The 16,606-nt window shown below is 44.0% G+C and overlaps 1 protein-coding gene across 1 annotated transcript in view; it reads right to left on the reverse strand.

Moving 5' to 3' along the window:
- NTNG1 (netrin G1) overlaps positions 1-16,606 on the reverse strand; it is a 280,181-nt gene that overhangs the window by 162,188 nt on the left and 101,387 nt on the right. The window contains exon 2 of the mRNA XM_066625538.1: positions 13,985-14,622. Within this exon, the coding sequence (XP_066481635.1) occupies positions 13,985-14,622 (638 nt within the window). The remainder of the gene's footprint in view (positions 1-13,984; positions 14,623-16,606) is intronic.

The raw sequence follows: 16,606 nt of genomic DNA on the forward strand, positions 1-16,606 counted from the left end.
ACACATCATAAAAAACAGCAGTCAGAGTAAAAAATAGGTAAAAAGAGCATAGAGCAGCAGCAAGTCATAACAGAATCAGGCCTGTAAAAAATATTAAAAGATGTTAAAAAGATGTTAAAAGGCCGAGAACTCAGAAGGCCTGTTTAAACAGAAGGGTCTTCAGGCCTCGCCGAAAGGTCTCAAGAGAGGGAGCCATTCTTAAGTCAGGGGGAAGGGAGTTCCATAGCCACTACTGAGAAGGCCCTATTTCTTGCAGCCGCCCCACGTACCTCCCTAGGCGGCGGCACTTGTAAAAAGGCCTTCTCTGATGACCTAAGAGGACGAGCCGGATTGTACAGGAGCAGGCAATCTCTAAGATACCCTGGTCCAGAGCAGTATAGGGCTTTAAAGGTCAATACCAGCACCTTGAATTGGGCCCGGAAACGAATGGGCAGCCAATGCAGCCGCTGGAGAAGCGGACTGACAGAGTCGAACCGCCTACCTCCAGTAACCACACTGGCCGCTGCATTCTGCACTAGTTGCAGTTTCCGAACCGTCTTCAAGGGCAGCCCCACATAGAGCGCGTTACTCTAGAACAAAAAAGGAAACAATAGAATAATCACTCCTGTTTTCTGAGATTGGCTTTGGGCATTATGAAATTCAAGAGGTACAAGTAGCAGAGGTGACTGTTTTTTTTCTGTTCTTCGCACTCCTTCATTGAATAATGACAATTTTAGTACTTTTGTCAGTGTGCCATGAGATGAAAAAGGTTGGAAATTGCTGGTCTACGTGAAGGCTGTAGAACAGACACAGGGAAGATCTAAACTGGATCTTCACTGGATCATATTGGATATATATCCAAAATGAGTAATGTAGTATATCCTGTTTTGTGAGAAAGTGTCTCTGAGATGTGGCAGATAAATTATGAATATTGTCAGTGAAGAAAAACAATATGGCAACCGAGTATGAAAGTTTATGCGCAAAAGAGGGAAGCCACAGAACCTGGGTCCCCTTTTAAGTCCTCCTGTTTCTAAAGTTCAGAACATAACACTGGCTCATCTTACCAAATAAGATGGGTATTGAAATGTTTATAATGAGAATCATTAGAGCTGCTAAATTTTGCATAATGAAAAATTTGAAGACAATTTGGGGGTTACTCCACACACAGGCAAAACCAGTGCTTAAATTACAGGGGGGCTAGAAGGGATCTGCTCCTTTTAGAATGCTAAGGGAGAGGGCCATAATTTAACTGGGGACTGGGCCTTTTGGATTTCATAAATGCTCCCTTACTTCAACCATCTCCACATCTGTAATCTAAGCACTGGACAAAACGTCAGAACAATTTAAGGAAAGTCAAAAGGCCTAGCAAAGTGTCAAGATGAACACAGAGGTTCCTGCTAGGGCTTGGGCAAAACGTATGTGGAATTTTGACAGAACCATACAGAGTTTTGCTAAGATTGGTTTTGCACAGCCCTGTACATGAGCCCTTCTTAGAAGCAGACATGTGTAGACACAAATTCACAATCAACTTAGGACCCAATCCTATGCTCGGCAGCATGGCTCCATGCCGCCGAGCACTGTCACAAACGAGCCGTAAGGCATGTTTGCTGGCCTCACCGCCAGGCTCCCGCTGGTGCTAGCCCAGCGCCGACCGGTGCTGAACTAGCGCAGGGCGGTTGCCCAGCTTCCGTGGCTCAGTGGTCTCCCAGACCGCCGAGCTGCAGAACAGTAGGCGGGGGAAGGCCGGTGGGAGGCAGAGAGAGGGCGGGGAGGAGACGTGATGGGGAGGTGTGATGCAGGTAGGGGGGCAGGCTGGAGGCGTGCCTGGGGGAGGGATGGGAGGCAGATCTACAGAGCTCTGCTCCGCAGGATCCAAGGCGCTTATATAGGGCTATGCGGGCGCCTTTACCTAAGTGAGTAGCCCCATTGTGGGGCTGCTTACCTTACTCGGGGAAAGGGGACTCCCACAGTAGCGCAGGATCCGGCAGCAGCCCTTCTCAGTGCCACAGAGCCTGGGCACCCCAGGCAGCTCAGGATTGGGCTGCCTGTTTAGGGGCACAAGAAGAATGTATAGAAGCATTCCTACCTCTTCCAAAGGAGCTCTTACTGAGCGTTTTCCAAACTCTGCCTTTCAGTCAACTAGCTGGAGGACGCTTTACAGTTCATCAGAGGCACTTAGAACTCTAAAACTTAGTTCTTGATCTATCTTATGAAAAAGGCTTTCTTGGGGTTTATTTGCAATGTCCAGCTTTTTGATTGCCTTTGAGGTTAGCAGTGAACAAAATGAAGGCAGTTGCAGTCTCCTTTCTTTCTTTCTCCATTCCCATTCTCACCCAGCCAGACTTTATTTATGCATTACACGACCTTTTTAGCCATTAGGACCATCTTGCTCCAGAAGTTAATTAACACAAGTGCCATAATTTAATACAGTTAATGCTACTTGATGCCCTTTAATGTACCTTCCATTAGTGATATTATTGTAGTATTACCCTGTAAATTAAAATGAGATCAAGACGAAGAGAGCCTCTCTTTAATTAAGCTACCGGCACACTGAACTCGTCTGTTATTCAGCCGAGAAAATCACCCTGATTTAGTGAAGCAGGGCATCCATACGTCAGAATTAGTTTATGTGGATTATTATGTTTCTCAAATAATGGTGGCACGAGGGCGTTTCCTCAACTGCTTAGGACTACACTCCCCCCTCTTCTTTCTTTATCTTAATAAACACAATGAAAGGTGGTAAATGGATGTTGAATAGTAACCAAAAAACCAAAGTGTTTATCATGAGAACACAGGGTTTCATCTGTGGCATAATATACACTAGACTAATTTCACAGCAAAATGCATCGTAATGTGGAAACAAATTGTACGTTAAATGGGCAGATTTCCCAAGCCTTAATGCACTGGAAACGATTTTGTTTAAAAGTTGTTATTTTCACTGAGGTTGCTTTCAGACCAAAATCTTCCACCTTTCTTGACACCTTCAGAGGCCGCTGAAAGCAAATACTGTAATTTACAAATTATCTACTTTGTTCCTGGATTGTTTGACCTCCAGGTTATTTCTGTAAGGTACAGGCTTTTAAAGATCTGGAGCGTGGTGGAATTTCAAATCCATCTAATTCCGCCGAAGCCTTCCCATCGCCAGTATACAGACTGGGCTCGTTTCATTTGCCTCTTCAGGCTTTTACTTCTGGATGTCCCGTTTGTGCCAGAGCCACTTTCCCACTCGGTCAAATTACTATTAGTGTTTCCTCTTAGTCCAACTGGGTTTCCTGCCATCTTTGAATCCTGAACACAGACTCAGTTCAAACACCGTGCTTAATCCATGGTTAGCACTAGCTTTCATTTCCCGCTGTAAATGTGTTCGGTTTAGGGCTGATCTCAAACTGACCTTGCTTGTGGGAGCCGTTTTGGGGATTTTAGCAGAACTGCCAATCACTACCACTGTGTCCCCAGATTTTGTTGAAAAGTTGTTATTTTCACTGGGGTTGCTTTCACATAAAAATCTTCTACTTTTTCAGACACCTTCAGAGGCCACAGAAAGCAAATGGTGTAATTTACACATTATCTGCTTTGTTCCTGGATTGTTTGATTTGTTTGACCTTCAGATTATTTTTGCAAAAGCCTCTGCCCTTTTGAAAAGTTAGTTGTTGCTGCAGTTGCCCCTAACTTGCCTTGCCTGAATTTCATCTCCACGGTTTTGATTTAAACTTAATTTTCAGCTCATCCCTATTTAAGCCATTTCTGCCCAATGTTGCATATATGGGATCAAATGTGTACACCTGTGGGCTGGGCAGAAATGGGTGAAAATCCCAAAGGTACAGCAAAATCATAGTTTTACTTGCCTCATTCATCACTGAATGCAGCAAACTGCCTGAATGGGGTTTATTTGATATAAATGTAACACAACTCATAGCTTGCAAGATCAATTCAAAGTCTAGTTTTATTTAATTTGTGGCCATTCTTTATGCATGGTTTAAATATTCTGATACATTTCTTAACCATAGGAAAAGAAAAGGGCTGTAGTGTTCAAGGTATTTATACAGAACAGTGACATACCAGATCTGTAGGATGTTTCTGGGAAACAATTCCTAGTTTTGGATACCGAGTGTGAAGCTGTTTCTGTATTTGCTTCTCACCACACACAGCAATTTCAGCACATTCACATTCTCCAAACACTGCTTCCTTTTGTGTTGTTTTATTCAGTGCTCTTTGACCTGGGTGTGATTGACAGCTATCACAGCAAATGAGAGTAAGTGTACTCTGGCTACAGCAAACAATATTTATATTTTCATGTTATGGAAGGTATTACTGTAATGTACTGTACAGTATTATTACTAACTGTCTTGAGGTCACTTCATGGCAAAAGGTAAGGTAAAAATGTTATAATAAATACATACATTTGGTCCCAGATCCCCCATAGATACTGAAACCCTCAGATAATCAGCAACTGCCTTTTGGTGAAAGTGCTGTTTTGTGAAAACAAGAAGTGCCTTTCTGTGCGCAGCCTCTTTGGGCATCAGAAAGCATCTCTGATGTCAGCTGGGGCCCTCCAGCATGGATTTGGAACCTGTGCTGAGTCAAACCCACGGATTCCAAACCTGTGGATAAAGAGGCCTCACCCATACTTATTACGTGCAACAGTGTGTAAGCAGAGCAGAATGGACCATTGTCTTGCTACAAAACAGTATTTGGAGAGGACAATTTGGAATGGGAGCACAGTGCAGTGTTTACTCCCCTCTCCACCACTCAATTTGCATAGTTAGCTAATGATTTGCGTATCAGGCAAAGATTTTGTGACCTGAAATATGACAACTCAAATGACAGAGGATTCCAATTCTGGGGTTTCTCTACTTCATAGTACACTTTAATCTGTGATTTGACTCTTAATTCTTGTGGTGTGCAATACAGAGATTGAAGCATGTTTAGGTTTGTGTTTTAGGAGGATCACTCTTTGTTTCAACAAGTCCCAGGGGTCTGGAGAATATGTATTTGATACACTGGCAACAGTTAGAAATCCTAAAGGAGCCCTGGAACCCCAAACTTTCTGAGCAGCCATCCCAATGAAATGTAAAACTTGCCATCTCTCATGAGAAACAGCAGAGGGATCATATAGAGAAGCAGTGTGAGCAACCAGGAGCAGAAAGCTATGCCTTTCCCTACTTGTAGGGGAATAGATTAAGCTCTTATCAGTCAAAGGGTGGCAAGGATCCACATGAGCTGTAAGAGGGGAAAAAAATCCTGCAAGAGGTGTTTTATCAGCACCAGCTGAGTGCAAAGAGGAAAAAAAGAACTCCACATGAATTTAATCTACTGGGATAGGATTACACAGTAGATAACCCCTTTGTAGTCTGTGTGTCCGATTACCAGAGGGTTTAGCCAACAAGCAACGCCATCAGATAAATTCGCTATACTGCCACACATAATTTTTTGAGCCAATTTGCTGTGGGATTATCGTTCTGTTTCCTTTTTCTTTTTTCAAACTCTCTTTTGGAAGGCTGCTGATTTTAATTCCCTTGCAACAGGCTTTCTGCCTCTTGCTTGCCTCCTAATTATTATTTGCTCTTTCTATACCAATCAAACAGGAAACAGCCTGTTCAGCTGAAGATTGGCACTCCCTTTGTGAGTAGGGAAGGATGAATGGGAGAGAACAGGGGTGCCATTTTGGCAAGGGAATGGGGCTATGCAGATCTGCTGTTTATAAAAGTCATAGTTACAACTGCTCTTAAAATCCACAGCTTTTATGTGATTCAAATGTCGGTATACAGTACTTAGAAAACAGGCTTCTGGACTCTGCTGTTTGCTCACTGCCCAAGAGCCAGAATGATGGATGGAAGGAATCTGAACACAAAAGTTTGTTCTAAAATATGTAAATATTGAACTCTTTGGAGAAGAGATATACAGGTATAACCTAATTATCCTGGATTTTTCACCCAGGGTTTTATCTCAATGCGATGAGAAGGGCCCTTTAAATCAAACAAAAAAGATGTTTAACAATAGCCTCCTTAATGGGGGCGAGGGCAGCCAGTAGACAATCTATCAATCATTCTCTCTCTAGGCCAGGGGTGCTCAATAAGTCGATCGCGATCTACCGGTCGATCGTGAGGCAAAATGAGTTGATCGCAGGCTTCTCTCCCATCCATGCACCCCTGGGAGTGAGCCCCGTCCTGGGAGTGAGCTCCCTGGGAGTGACACATCCCTGGGAGTGAGCCCCGTTGACTCTACTGGGGCTGACTCGTGAGTAGACCTGGAGAGGAGCTGCTGGCAGGCTTCTCTCCAATCCACGCATCCCTGGGAGTGAGCCCCGTTGACTCTACTGGGGCTGACTTACTTTTCCCCTGTTTTTGCACTGGTATGTATGGAGATCTGCCCCCCCCAACTTCCATCTGTTCGTTCTGTGTGCAAGGGATTTTGCACTGGTCTTGCTGTGATGTCTATATAGAGATCTTCCCTCCCCCACACCTTTTCCCTGTTTTTGCACTGGTCTGTATAGAGATCTGCTCCCCCCCCCCCACTTGTATTGGAATCGAGGAAGATCTGGTGAGGAGGTAGATGTGGTGTCAGCAGTGGCCCCTTTAAGGGTAAGGCCTGGGCATCCAACAGAGTGTGCTGCACAGCTGCAGCCACTTGAAGGCAATAGGGCCCTCAGGGATATAAGAGCACCTGAGGCAGGAAGGGCTCCACTTATTTATGTGAGTCAGCCTTTTCCTACATGAAGATCATTAAGTTCCACCATGACTGAAGAACATTTGGAAGTGTGCTTGAGGCTGGCTGTCAGCAGCTACTGTCCAGACTATGCATCCTTGGCTGATTCACTTCAGTGCAAGTCATCAAAGTAAACTCAAGTAATTACAAAAAATGTTTATAGTTAATTATGTTGTGTTGTGCAATATTGGCTCATGCTGTTATGCAAGGTACACCAATATACATTGTACACATAAATGTTATATGTTATGATGGCGTGAACATTGTAAAAAAACTCTGGTAGATCTCCAGGCCTTGCTGGGTTTCAAAGTAGCTTTCGAGCCAAAAAAGTGTGAGCACCCCTGCTCTAGGCACTTAAAACAGCTTCACTCCCAGGCAAGCGACCCCTTCCTTCCCCTTGAGCATGTGAAAGAATGCAAGTTATTATCACCTCCTCCATTTTTCCCCTTCTCTGGGCTCCTGGGGAAAGGAGGGGTTGCTGCCTCAGAGTGAAGTCTTTCTAAGCACCTGGAGAGAGACTGATTGCCTCTGTATGTATTACAAAAGGTCAGCAAGGCTGTTTTTAAATCACTGAGCAAAAGGACACTGTTTTTAAATGGATTTGCTTTAGTGCAATTTTTGTCATCCACGTGAGTGAGTTCGGGGGACAGAACTCTCACGAATACTGAGACTCAACCTGTAGACAAGATGTATGAGGCAATATTACCCCAACAATTATGATGAGATCCCCAAGCTAACATTACGCAGGCCAACATACATTTCACTGTCTTAAAATTTGGAACTATTCCTGGGAATATCTGGGGTGCACCTTCCAAAAATGGCATCCGTTTTGCCCTATCACATCTAGTTTTGATGATATGACATAGCCTCATTAGTGAATGGTTCAAGCAGCTTCCTCGTGAGAATGCCTACGCCATGGCTTCCTTATGATAAAGCTGCTTGAACCATTCACTAATGAGGCTATGATGTACTTTCAATGATAGGGCAAAACCATTTTTGGAATCAGCACCCCAAATTCATATAAAACCAACATAAATATTGAAAAAAAAAAGTTTTTCTGACCCTCAATTTCACAGGCCTGTATTATCATTCAGCAGTCAAACAATAGCTGCACATTTAAATAACAATTATGAATCCAATGGCATTTTACCAGTGTTTTGACATTTTGAATTAATAACTGCTAATATGTGTTAGAGAAAGGGCATGCGGAATGTTAACTATGGCACAAGTCAGTTTTTATTCCAATTTGAATTATTTCTTCTCATTAACAACACAATTTCATTGTGAGACTGTGATGAAAGGTTCAGACCCAACTTATTTCATGCCTTATGTTTTCTATGCTAAGTGATAAAAAAGATAAGTAGACATTTGTTCTGAATGGAATTTATTTAACTGTACCTAGAATAAACTAGCCTTTCTTGCATGGAAAATAAGCACAAGGAAAGTATTCAGGTTCTATAACCTATGGGGGAAATTTGGCTACAGTAATGTACAAAATGAGCTGAGCTGTTTCAGCTGGAAGAGCATCAGGTTCCTGGCATAGCCCACAGGACTTTGCCACTGCCAGAGAAAGTCTGTTTCCAAACCCCTTACTACAGCTGGGGGGGGGGGCAGGATTGTATCAGCTTCCAAGGTTCTGATGGCCTTACAGCTCTAACTAAACCCGCCCCCCATGCTATCAAAGTGCATGCTGCATCCTACCAAGGGGGGAGAGTCCCAGAGATCTCCGCCGTATAACAGAGTGTCCCCTTCCCGTCCTTGATATACTCCCTCCCCACCCTGGTCTCCACCCAGTTCCTCTCCCTCTCCACCTCTGGTTGCCCCCCCTTACCAGCACCAAGGCTTTTTCTGGGTCCACTGGTACACAGCCGCTCACTGCTTGTCGTGGCGGCCCAGCTGCACTCTGTGGCATGCCACTTTCACAACAGCTGCAAAGCGTACTGTGCCACTGGATTGTGTGTTGGGCCCATACGTTTCAGGCCTTACGCAATGCTGCAAAAGGAGCCCACAATAAGGGATCTTCTTCTCTTTGTTCCCAACGGCAGACAAGTGCAACTGTTCATACACAGTTTCTCCACACTGGTAGAGTGGCCAATGGCAATTTCTGGCATAATCATACAGATAAAGGATTTTCAGCACAATCCTATGCACGTCTACTCAGAAGTAAGTCCTACTGTGTTCAATAAGGCTTACAGCGCAATCCTAATACTAATCCACCCAGGTTAGCCTGGGACAAGTCACTTGTGACGACTCTGGGGTGTTTAGAGTCAAGGAGGCTAGTGCAAGGGGTTGCACTGGTCTTCCTGTGCCGGATCCAGGCCTGGCTAGGTAAGTTTGCATCGGCTGAGCTTGGCCCACTCAGGGGTCTGGAGGGGAGGGCATAGAGAGGGCGGGGAGGAGGTGTTTCGGGACAGGGGGAGGCAGGTGACAGGAGTTCCTGGGGGCCAGCAGGAGGAGAGCAGGAGGTGAGGCCAGGATCTGCTAGTTATGCAGCCTCTGGCTGTTCTGTTCTACTCGGATTTGCATCACCTGCAGCAGGTGGCAAAGATCTGAGTAGACCCATTGGGACCAGTGCAGCACAACATGGGGTAAGGGGAAAGTTTTCTCCTTGAGTTGCGCCGATTCTGGCCCCAAACCGACGGCCTGCCTGCTCCGGCACAAGTTAGTAATGCGCCCCTACTCGCAGAAATGTGAGTATAGGATTTCAACCTTTTGTGTCTGCATTAAGGAGACACAAATACATGTACAGTCAGTTCTATTTAAATGCAAATTCACTATCTGTGAGGGACAGATTGCTACCTTCTCTTGTTATTCATGCCTCATTATCCACTATGCAGATGTTGGAGGTGGTGCAACTCCGTCTGCTGTCCAGAGGGGGCAGGATGCTGTCCAGAAGGGGTCAAGCTATGGCCCAGTGACTCTGACCTTTCTACCTGTTCTCTCTGTGATCCTTGTGGGGTGTGGATCCTAACCCTTTATCCTTCCCTTCTCCTCTGAGCACTTCCTTTTGTCCGCTGACCACGAGCCTGTTAAGATGCACACCCCAGGGCGATGATGCCCAGGTCATCTTGAGCACAAGGCATGCAGGGCGAGGCAGCTCCAGGGCTTTGCTATCTCTAAGTAATAGCTGAACCTCTGATCCTAATCAGATGCTGTAAATATACACTCAATGGAACTGTAAGTAAATAACTTCTTTTTTGCAACTTTAACAAGCCATTGCCTCTTTGTCTTTTTTATTGAATAGCAGTCAGCCGGGTGAGGGAAGTTCCCTTGGGTGATACCCAAAGGGGGTCCGCTGCTTAAGCTACTCTGCTTCCCCCCCCCCAAAGAGGAAACTACTTTTAATTTCCTCCAACAGCAGAGACATTGCAGAGGCTGCAGGAACCTTCAGAATGGCACCTGTGAACAGAGTGAACCCCTTTAAAATGGCCAGCAGAAGCTTCCACCGGTCATTTTAAAGGGGTCTGTGCTGGTTGCAGAGGCTATTCTGAAGGTCCCTGCAGCTTCTAGAAGGTCTCTGCAGCATTCAGAGATATTCTGGCACTTCCTGCTGCACTCTGCTAGATTCTCCTGATGGTACCCCTTCCCCCCAGGACACCCTTTGTACCTAACCCCATTGCTCCCATAGGTCATTGATCCCATAGGACCAATAGTTTGTTACCTGTGAATGCATTATCCACTAGGTTTTCCAGGAACCTAACCCTAGCTGATAACAAGAACCAACTGTACTACAGTAAGACTATCAACTGTGTTCTGGAATTTGTGTTTTTATCCTAGCACTCCATTCTTTTCATTTTGATAACAAAGCACCAGTTCTTAAGACTGGAACACAAGACTACAAAGTCCTATTTTCAGACTCGGTACAGTCAAGAGATTGAAGCCTAAGCATCAAAATCAATTCTCTCTTGCTGGAGACTGCACTTAACCAGACACTCTGCATCCTTTCCATATGTCGAAGCAGTTTTGTCTATTTGGGTGTATTCAGCTATCAATACTGCATTAAGGCCTCATTAATTTCTTAAAGGTTAAAAATGATCAAGAATCTACATTTATTTAAAAATAAAGAGGTAAATTACAGGTGACAGAGTTCAGCAAGGAAGACTGAAGCAAAGATCTTGAAGAGATGCCTGCGTTCAACAACCGGGGTTGAACACACGGTTCCTGAGGCCCAACTGAGGGCCCAATCCTAACCAATTTTCCAGTGCTGATGCAGTTGTGCCAGTGGGGTGTGCGCTGCATCCTGTGGTGGAGGGGCAGTCCCTGGGGCGTTCTCAAGGTATGGGAACAAGAGTTCCCTTACCACGGGGCTGCATTGTGGCTACACTGGAGCTGAAAAATTGGATAGGTTTGGGCCCTGAGAGAGCTACCAGCAGTATCCAGGACATGAGCGGCATACATGGGATCCTGATGTGCATCCAATTAAAATTGGACTAATTTAGAGTGACTAATTAAAAGAATACATAGGAACATAGGAACAGCCCCACTGGATCAGGCCATAGGCCCATCAAGTCCAGCTTCCTGTATCTCACAGCGGACCACCAAATGTCCCAGGGAGCACACCTGATAACAAGAGACCTCATCCTGGTGCCCTCCCTTGCATCTGGCATTCTGACGTAGCCCATTTCTAAAATCAGGAGGTTGCGCATACACATCATGGCTTGTAACCCGTAATGGATTTTTCCTCCAGAAACTTGTCCAATCCCCTTTTAAAGGCATCCAGGCCAGACTCCATCACCACATCCTGTGGCAAGGAGTTCCACAGACCAACCACACGCTAAGTAAAGAAATATTTTCTTTTGCCTGTTCTAACTCTCCCAACACTCAATTTTAGTGGATGTCCCCTGGTTCTGATGTTATGTGAGAGTGTAAAGAGCATCTCCCTATCCACTCTGTCCATCCCCTGCATAATTTGCATCCCCAGAACGATATGTTTTCCCCTAGTTCAGTGTCTCTCCAACTGTGGGTCGGGACCCACTAGGTGTGTTGCGAGCCAATTCCAAGTGGGTCCCCATTCATTTCAATATTTTAGTTTTAATACATTAGACTTGATGCTACCAGGGCATGTGACTGCATTTGGGGAAATGTTACAGATCTCTACTTTATACGGGGCGCGCGCACGCGCGCGCGCGCGTGTGTGTGTGTGTGTATGTATATGTATATGGATGTATATGGATGTATATGTATATGTATGTATATGTATGTATATGTATGTATATATATGTATATGCTTCTAGCAATGATAGTCAATGGGGCTTACTCCTGGGTAAGTGTGGGTAGGATTGAAGCCTAGGATTGTTAAAACTCATCCTGCTGGATGATGTCACTTCTGCTCATGACATCACCTCCAGTGGGTCCTGACAAGATTCTCATTCTAAGAAGTGCATCCTGGTGCTAAAAGCTTGAGAACCACTGCCCTAGAGGGCTTCCTAATCGGCTAGTCACTGCCACTAAATACTATGGTGTCGTTTAAATGTTTTGCTAGCACCATGGGAAACAATTCTGCATGCGTTGAAACCACAATAGCAGTGTAATATTTAAAAGCCAAAATCTAGGCGCGGGGCTGACTGCATGTATGTTTCCCATGGAATTGGCACTCTGGGAATGAACCAAAGGAAGAAGAGGACTTCATGTCACAGTACCCCTGTAATATTTAAAGAGCCCCTAAGACTACAAACGCATTGATATCATTATAAAAAGTTTGATTATCATGTACATGCAGAAAAAAAAGTGTAGAAGAGACTAATTTCTCCAGAAATACAGTATACCAAGGACTAGCATGGAAGGACATCAACTCCACTGTTATGGTTATGAATGAAGCATTCTCTGGAGGAAAGACAAAAGGTTTTCCCACTGTTAAGATACCATGACATGAATTTAGTCACTTTTACAGGCAATTCTGAGCAATTGCTGAATACAGGCATGCCCCCATATCTGCAGGGAATCCATTCCTGGGAGCCCAGCAGATATGGAAACGGCAGATATGGAGGACACCTATAATAATAACAGCCCACCATCACCCCATGTGTCCATTAGTGTTGTTTAAAAGCTTACTAGCGAAGTGTTTCTTACTTTAACAGGTCGCCAAAAGCATTCAAGCTTATAGCACAATATTAGCAGACTGCCTGCAGCCTGAACGTTTGATGAAAGTAGATCAAATGGTAGTAGGAAGCAGGACGTTAACTGCTTCCTGTTACTACTGGATTTAACTTTGCCAAGCATTCAGGCTGTGCTGGGGTCACAATGTGCCTTGTGATACCATTTAAACAAATGGAATTTTAAGCCTGAGTAACTTGAATCGGGCCAAGCTATCGGTCCCAAGTGGACCTTTGACTAATTTTTGTGATCAGTTATGTCCAGAAGTTCCTTTCCAACCAGGGTTCCTCCTTCTTTCTCACTCAGATAACTCTCCATCTTCAAACACAAATAAAATTGGTAAAGCTACTTTCCCATCCTGGAGTGGCCCAACATATTTGAAGCCTGAGGAAGAAAGTTCAGATGGCATTCATTCCCTTTAACTGAAACAGGTACAACCTTGTTCAGAAAGTTAATTTGCACAGTCTTTATTGAAATGAATGGGAGGTGCGCAAAAGCAGACTATGGCAAAAGCATGTGTCTTCTACATAGTTCCCTAAATGGTGTTCAGAGTCAGCTACTTGGGGCCACCTTGCATGATAGCAATGTCACATCATCTCACACCCAAAGAAACACTGCATTTGGCAACCATTGAAAATTTGCTGTTTTTGTGTTCATTTCATTAACAGGGGTGGGGGGGGTACGTCCTGCCCTTTTCAATGCTTGACTGCTTGTGTCTTTCACAAAAGATTCCAGTCACAAAACTACCCTAACCTTAATCCCACCCCTTTGTGAGGATGGACAGATATTGCTGACACTGAATAATAATAATAATCATGAAATTCAGTTTATGCCCAATGACTAAGCAGACAACAGGGCTCTTGTATTTGTAGCCTAAATTGGAATAAATGAGTGGGTTTGTAAAACAGTAAATCCAATAGTGATTGGTTTGCTGATTGGACTCAATTGGTGCTTGTTAAACTAAGCCTCTGCAGAAACACACATCAAACCACATGGCTCTCTGGTCATGGTCTAATCTAATCTCTAGTCAATAAGCTGGACTGGTCAAAACTCTAAATTGGTCTTAAAAATTAGTAAACTACAATCAATTTTCTCAAATTGGTGAGCATTTCAAATCCCAGTGGAAACTTTCATGCTGAGAAAGGAAATGGCAGGTTACAGTCAACCTCAAAAAAGCATATGAATACACATTTGTTTGTAATCTTACCTTCCAACTACTTTTATGTCTGAGATTGCATAAAAGTAGCGTGTCAGGTGTTGTGGATCCACATATATTTCCCCAGTTGCTGGTCTGAGCAGTCGTATCCTCAAGTCTGTGACAGTAAAGAAATCTCTTAGGTTCTTGGTTGTGTCAAGCTGGCCATAGAGAGAAGCCATATTATGAAGCCGAGGACCAGCAAAAAATGCAAATCTATCCTTAATTTCAAAGTGGAGGATTTTACTGTTTGCCATGTAGCCCATAGAATATTCTTCTGTGCAAATTATTTCTAGGACAGTTTGTTGGGATAAATCCCTCACTGTTTTTGGTTCCATGTTGAAAGCGTTTAAACAGTCTGTAGCATAATACTGGTACGGCTGCCACGTTCGGCCATAATCGAGGGACTTCTCCAAGATCATGAGGTCTGGGCGGCCAGATTCAAAGGTGATGACTATGTTGTCCGTAAGCTCTATAGTTTTGTTCCAATACAGTGTGATGTTAACCTGGAGAGGCGTTGGGTAACCCTTCCAAGTGGTAGACTGCCAAAAAGTATATGGATACCGTCCTTCGGCATCAAACATCAACTCAGGTGGATGTGCCAGTTCATCAATGGTCGCATCACACTCATTGCACATATATGGATTCCCCTGTGAAAGAAAGCAAAAAAACAAAAAAAGTGGTTAGATGGTAATTACAATCAATGGATTTTGAAATTTCATAGTGGATAGTACTGATTTTCACCTTTTTTTCCCAGTAACCCAGACAGTATCATTAGCAAAAATTCATACATTTATGGAAAGTAGAGATCTGTGATTAGATCTTGCAATAGTTTTATTTTCATCTTACTTAAGATGAAAGCCCCTATGGGGCTATGATTTTGATAAGAGCAGAGATGCTGGAAGAAGGATTGAAATGTTTTCCTGATCTATCCCCCTCCCCGCTATTTGCCCTGCTGGGTGAAAGTGTGGCCTTTAAGCACTAGAAACCTAACAGAACACATGTTCTGGAACCTGTAAATCCTATCACCTGCATCTGATCCTACCATCTCACTCTTTCTACTTCTGTGGTGCTTGTCATTCTCTTCTACACCAGTTAGCTTCTCTTTTATTTGCACAGATAATAATCAGGAAGGAAGGAAGGAATTCTGGCACTTGTAGTTCTTGAGACACGGATGTATCAGAGCCATAAGCCCTAGAGTTTCCTGCCTAAGCACTCACTTTCGCTCATACTTTTCTAGAGAAGAGTCTGAGAAGGGTCTGGCCTGTGCGCTTGCTTGCTTGCTTTCTTTCTTTCTCAAAACAACCCTGTGCAATAGGTTAGGCTGGGAGATAGTGACTGGCCCAAGGTCACCCAGGATGTTGCATGGCTGAGCGGTGGTTTGCACCTGGATCTTCCAGGTCTAAGTCCCACTCCTAAACACCATCCTGGCTCTCTGAACAATTCCATACTTACAGCACCCAGATGCCCAATATAAAAACAGGAAAATAAGGCTGCATAGACCTCCTCCAATATCATCTACAATATAGCAAAACGGAGTCCACCTGGACTAGTAAAATGTACCCATTTTTCCCACTCCCCAATCCATTCTTGGGTCCCCTTCGTAGCTTTGCTTGAGATCCTGTCAACACCACTGACCCTCACATCAGCCCATTTTTAACAGTTATTTTTTCTACAAAATGATGTGATTCTTATTTTACTGACCTGTAGTTGGAACTAGGCAAAGAGGGATTTCTGACCCCTAAATCCAGCAACTGCGGTTTGACAAATGGCTTATCAGGAGCAGCTTTTCAGAGTGTGAATTTCAAGTGCAATCCAGCTGTTTCTGTAGCCTATCCAGAGGACATTTCCCATCCTCTCTGCAGAGCGTTCCCATGAACATACTCACATGGAGGAAGGTCTGACATGCCACCACAACCCTGCTGACAGATGCCTCTTTCCAGGCAACATTTGCATAAATGTGGAGGCCCATTTTCTTTTTAAACTTGCCATGTCTGTGTGAATTGCTGCTAGAAAGCGGTGCCTGTCAGCTCAATTGTGTCACGTCAGACATTACGGCTTACAAGTGGCTGTCTGCCTTATCATACTGCTTTCTTTCTTTCTTTCTTTCTTCACATGCTTTGCTCAAACACAACCTTTCAAAGTCTAGTCAGGCAGAGTATGGTAGCAATTCTAGTTCCATCATTAGGGGCTGCACATATATCACAATTCAATGAGAGGTAGAAAAAGAACAATATTTTAATATAGGGAACACAATCCAGCCTCCTGGGAATCTCAATAACAAAGCCAGTTTCTAGTCCTTATGACTGCAAAAACAAGTCTGAAAGTGTGTGCCCAATGTCTACTGAAACTTCAACTGACTCCAGTTTGGATAAATAAGGTTCCTAGTGGATGCAAGTGGAAGGCAGTGCCTTTGCCTTCCCTATAAGTAATAAAAACAGGTTCCACAAAAGAATAAAAATCTTCCGGACAAGTTCTGCAAAATACAGGTTGAGTCTTGGTATTCACGAGGGTTCCGTTCCCAGAACTTCCATGGATGGCAAAAATCGCATTAAAGCAAATCCATTTTTAAAAAAATGTCCTTTTGCTCAGTGATTTAAAAACAACCTTGCTGACCTTTTGTAATACACAAAG

The sequence above is a fragment of the Tiliqua scincoides genome, chromosome 4 (assembly GCF_035046505.1).
Source record: "Tiliqua scincoides isolate rTilSci1 chromosome 4, rTilSci1.hap2, whole genome shotgun sequence".
Lineage (NCBI taxonomy): Eukaryota > Metazoa > Chordata > Lepidosauria > Squamata > Scincidae > Tiliqua > Tiliqua scincoides.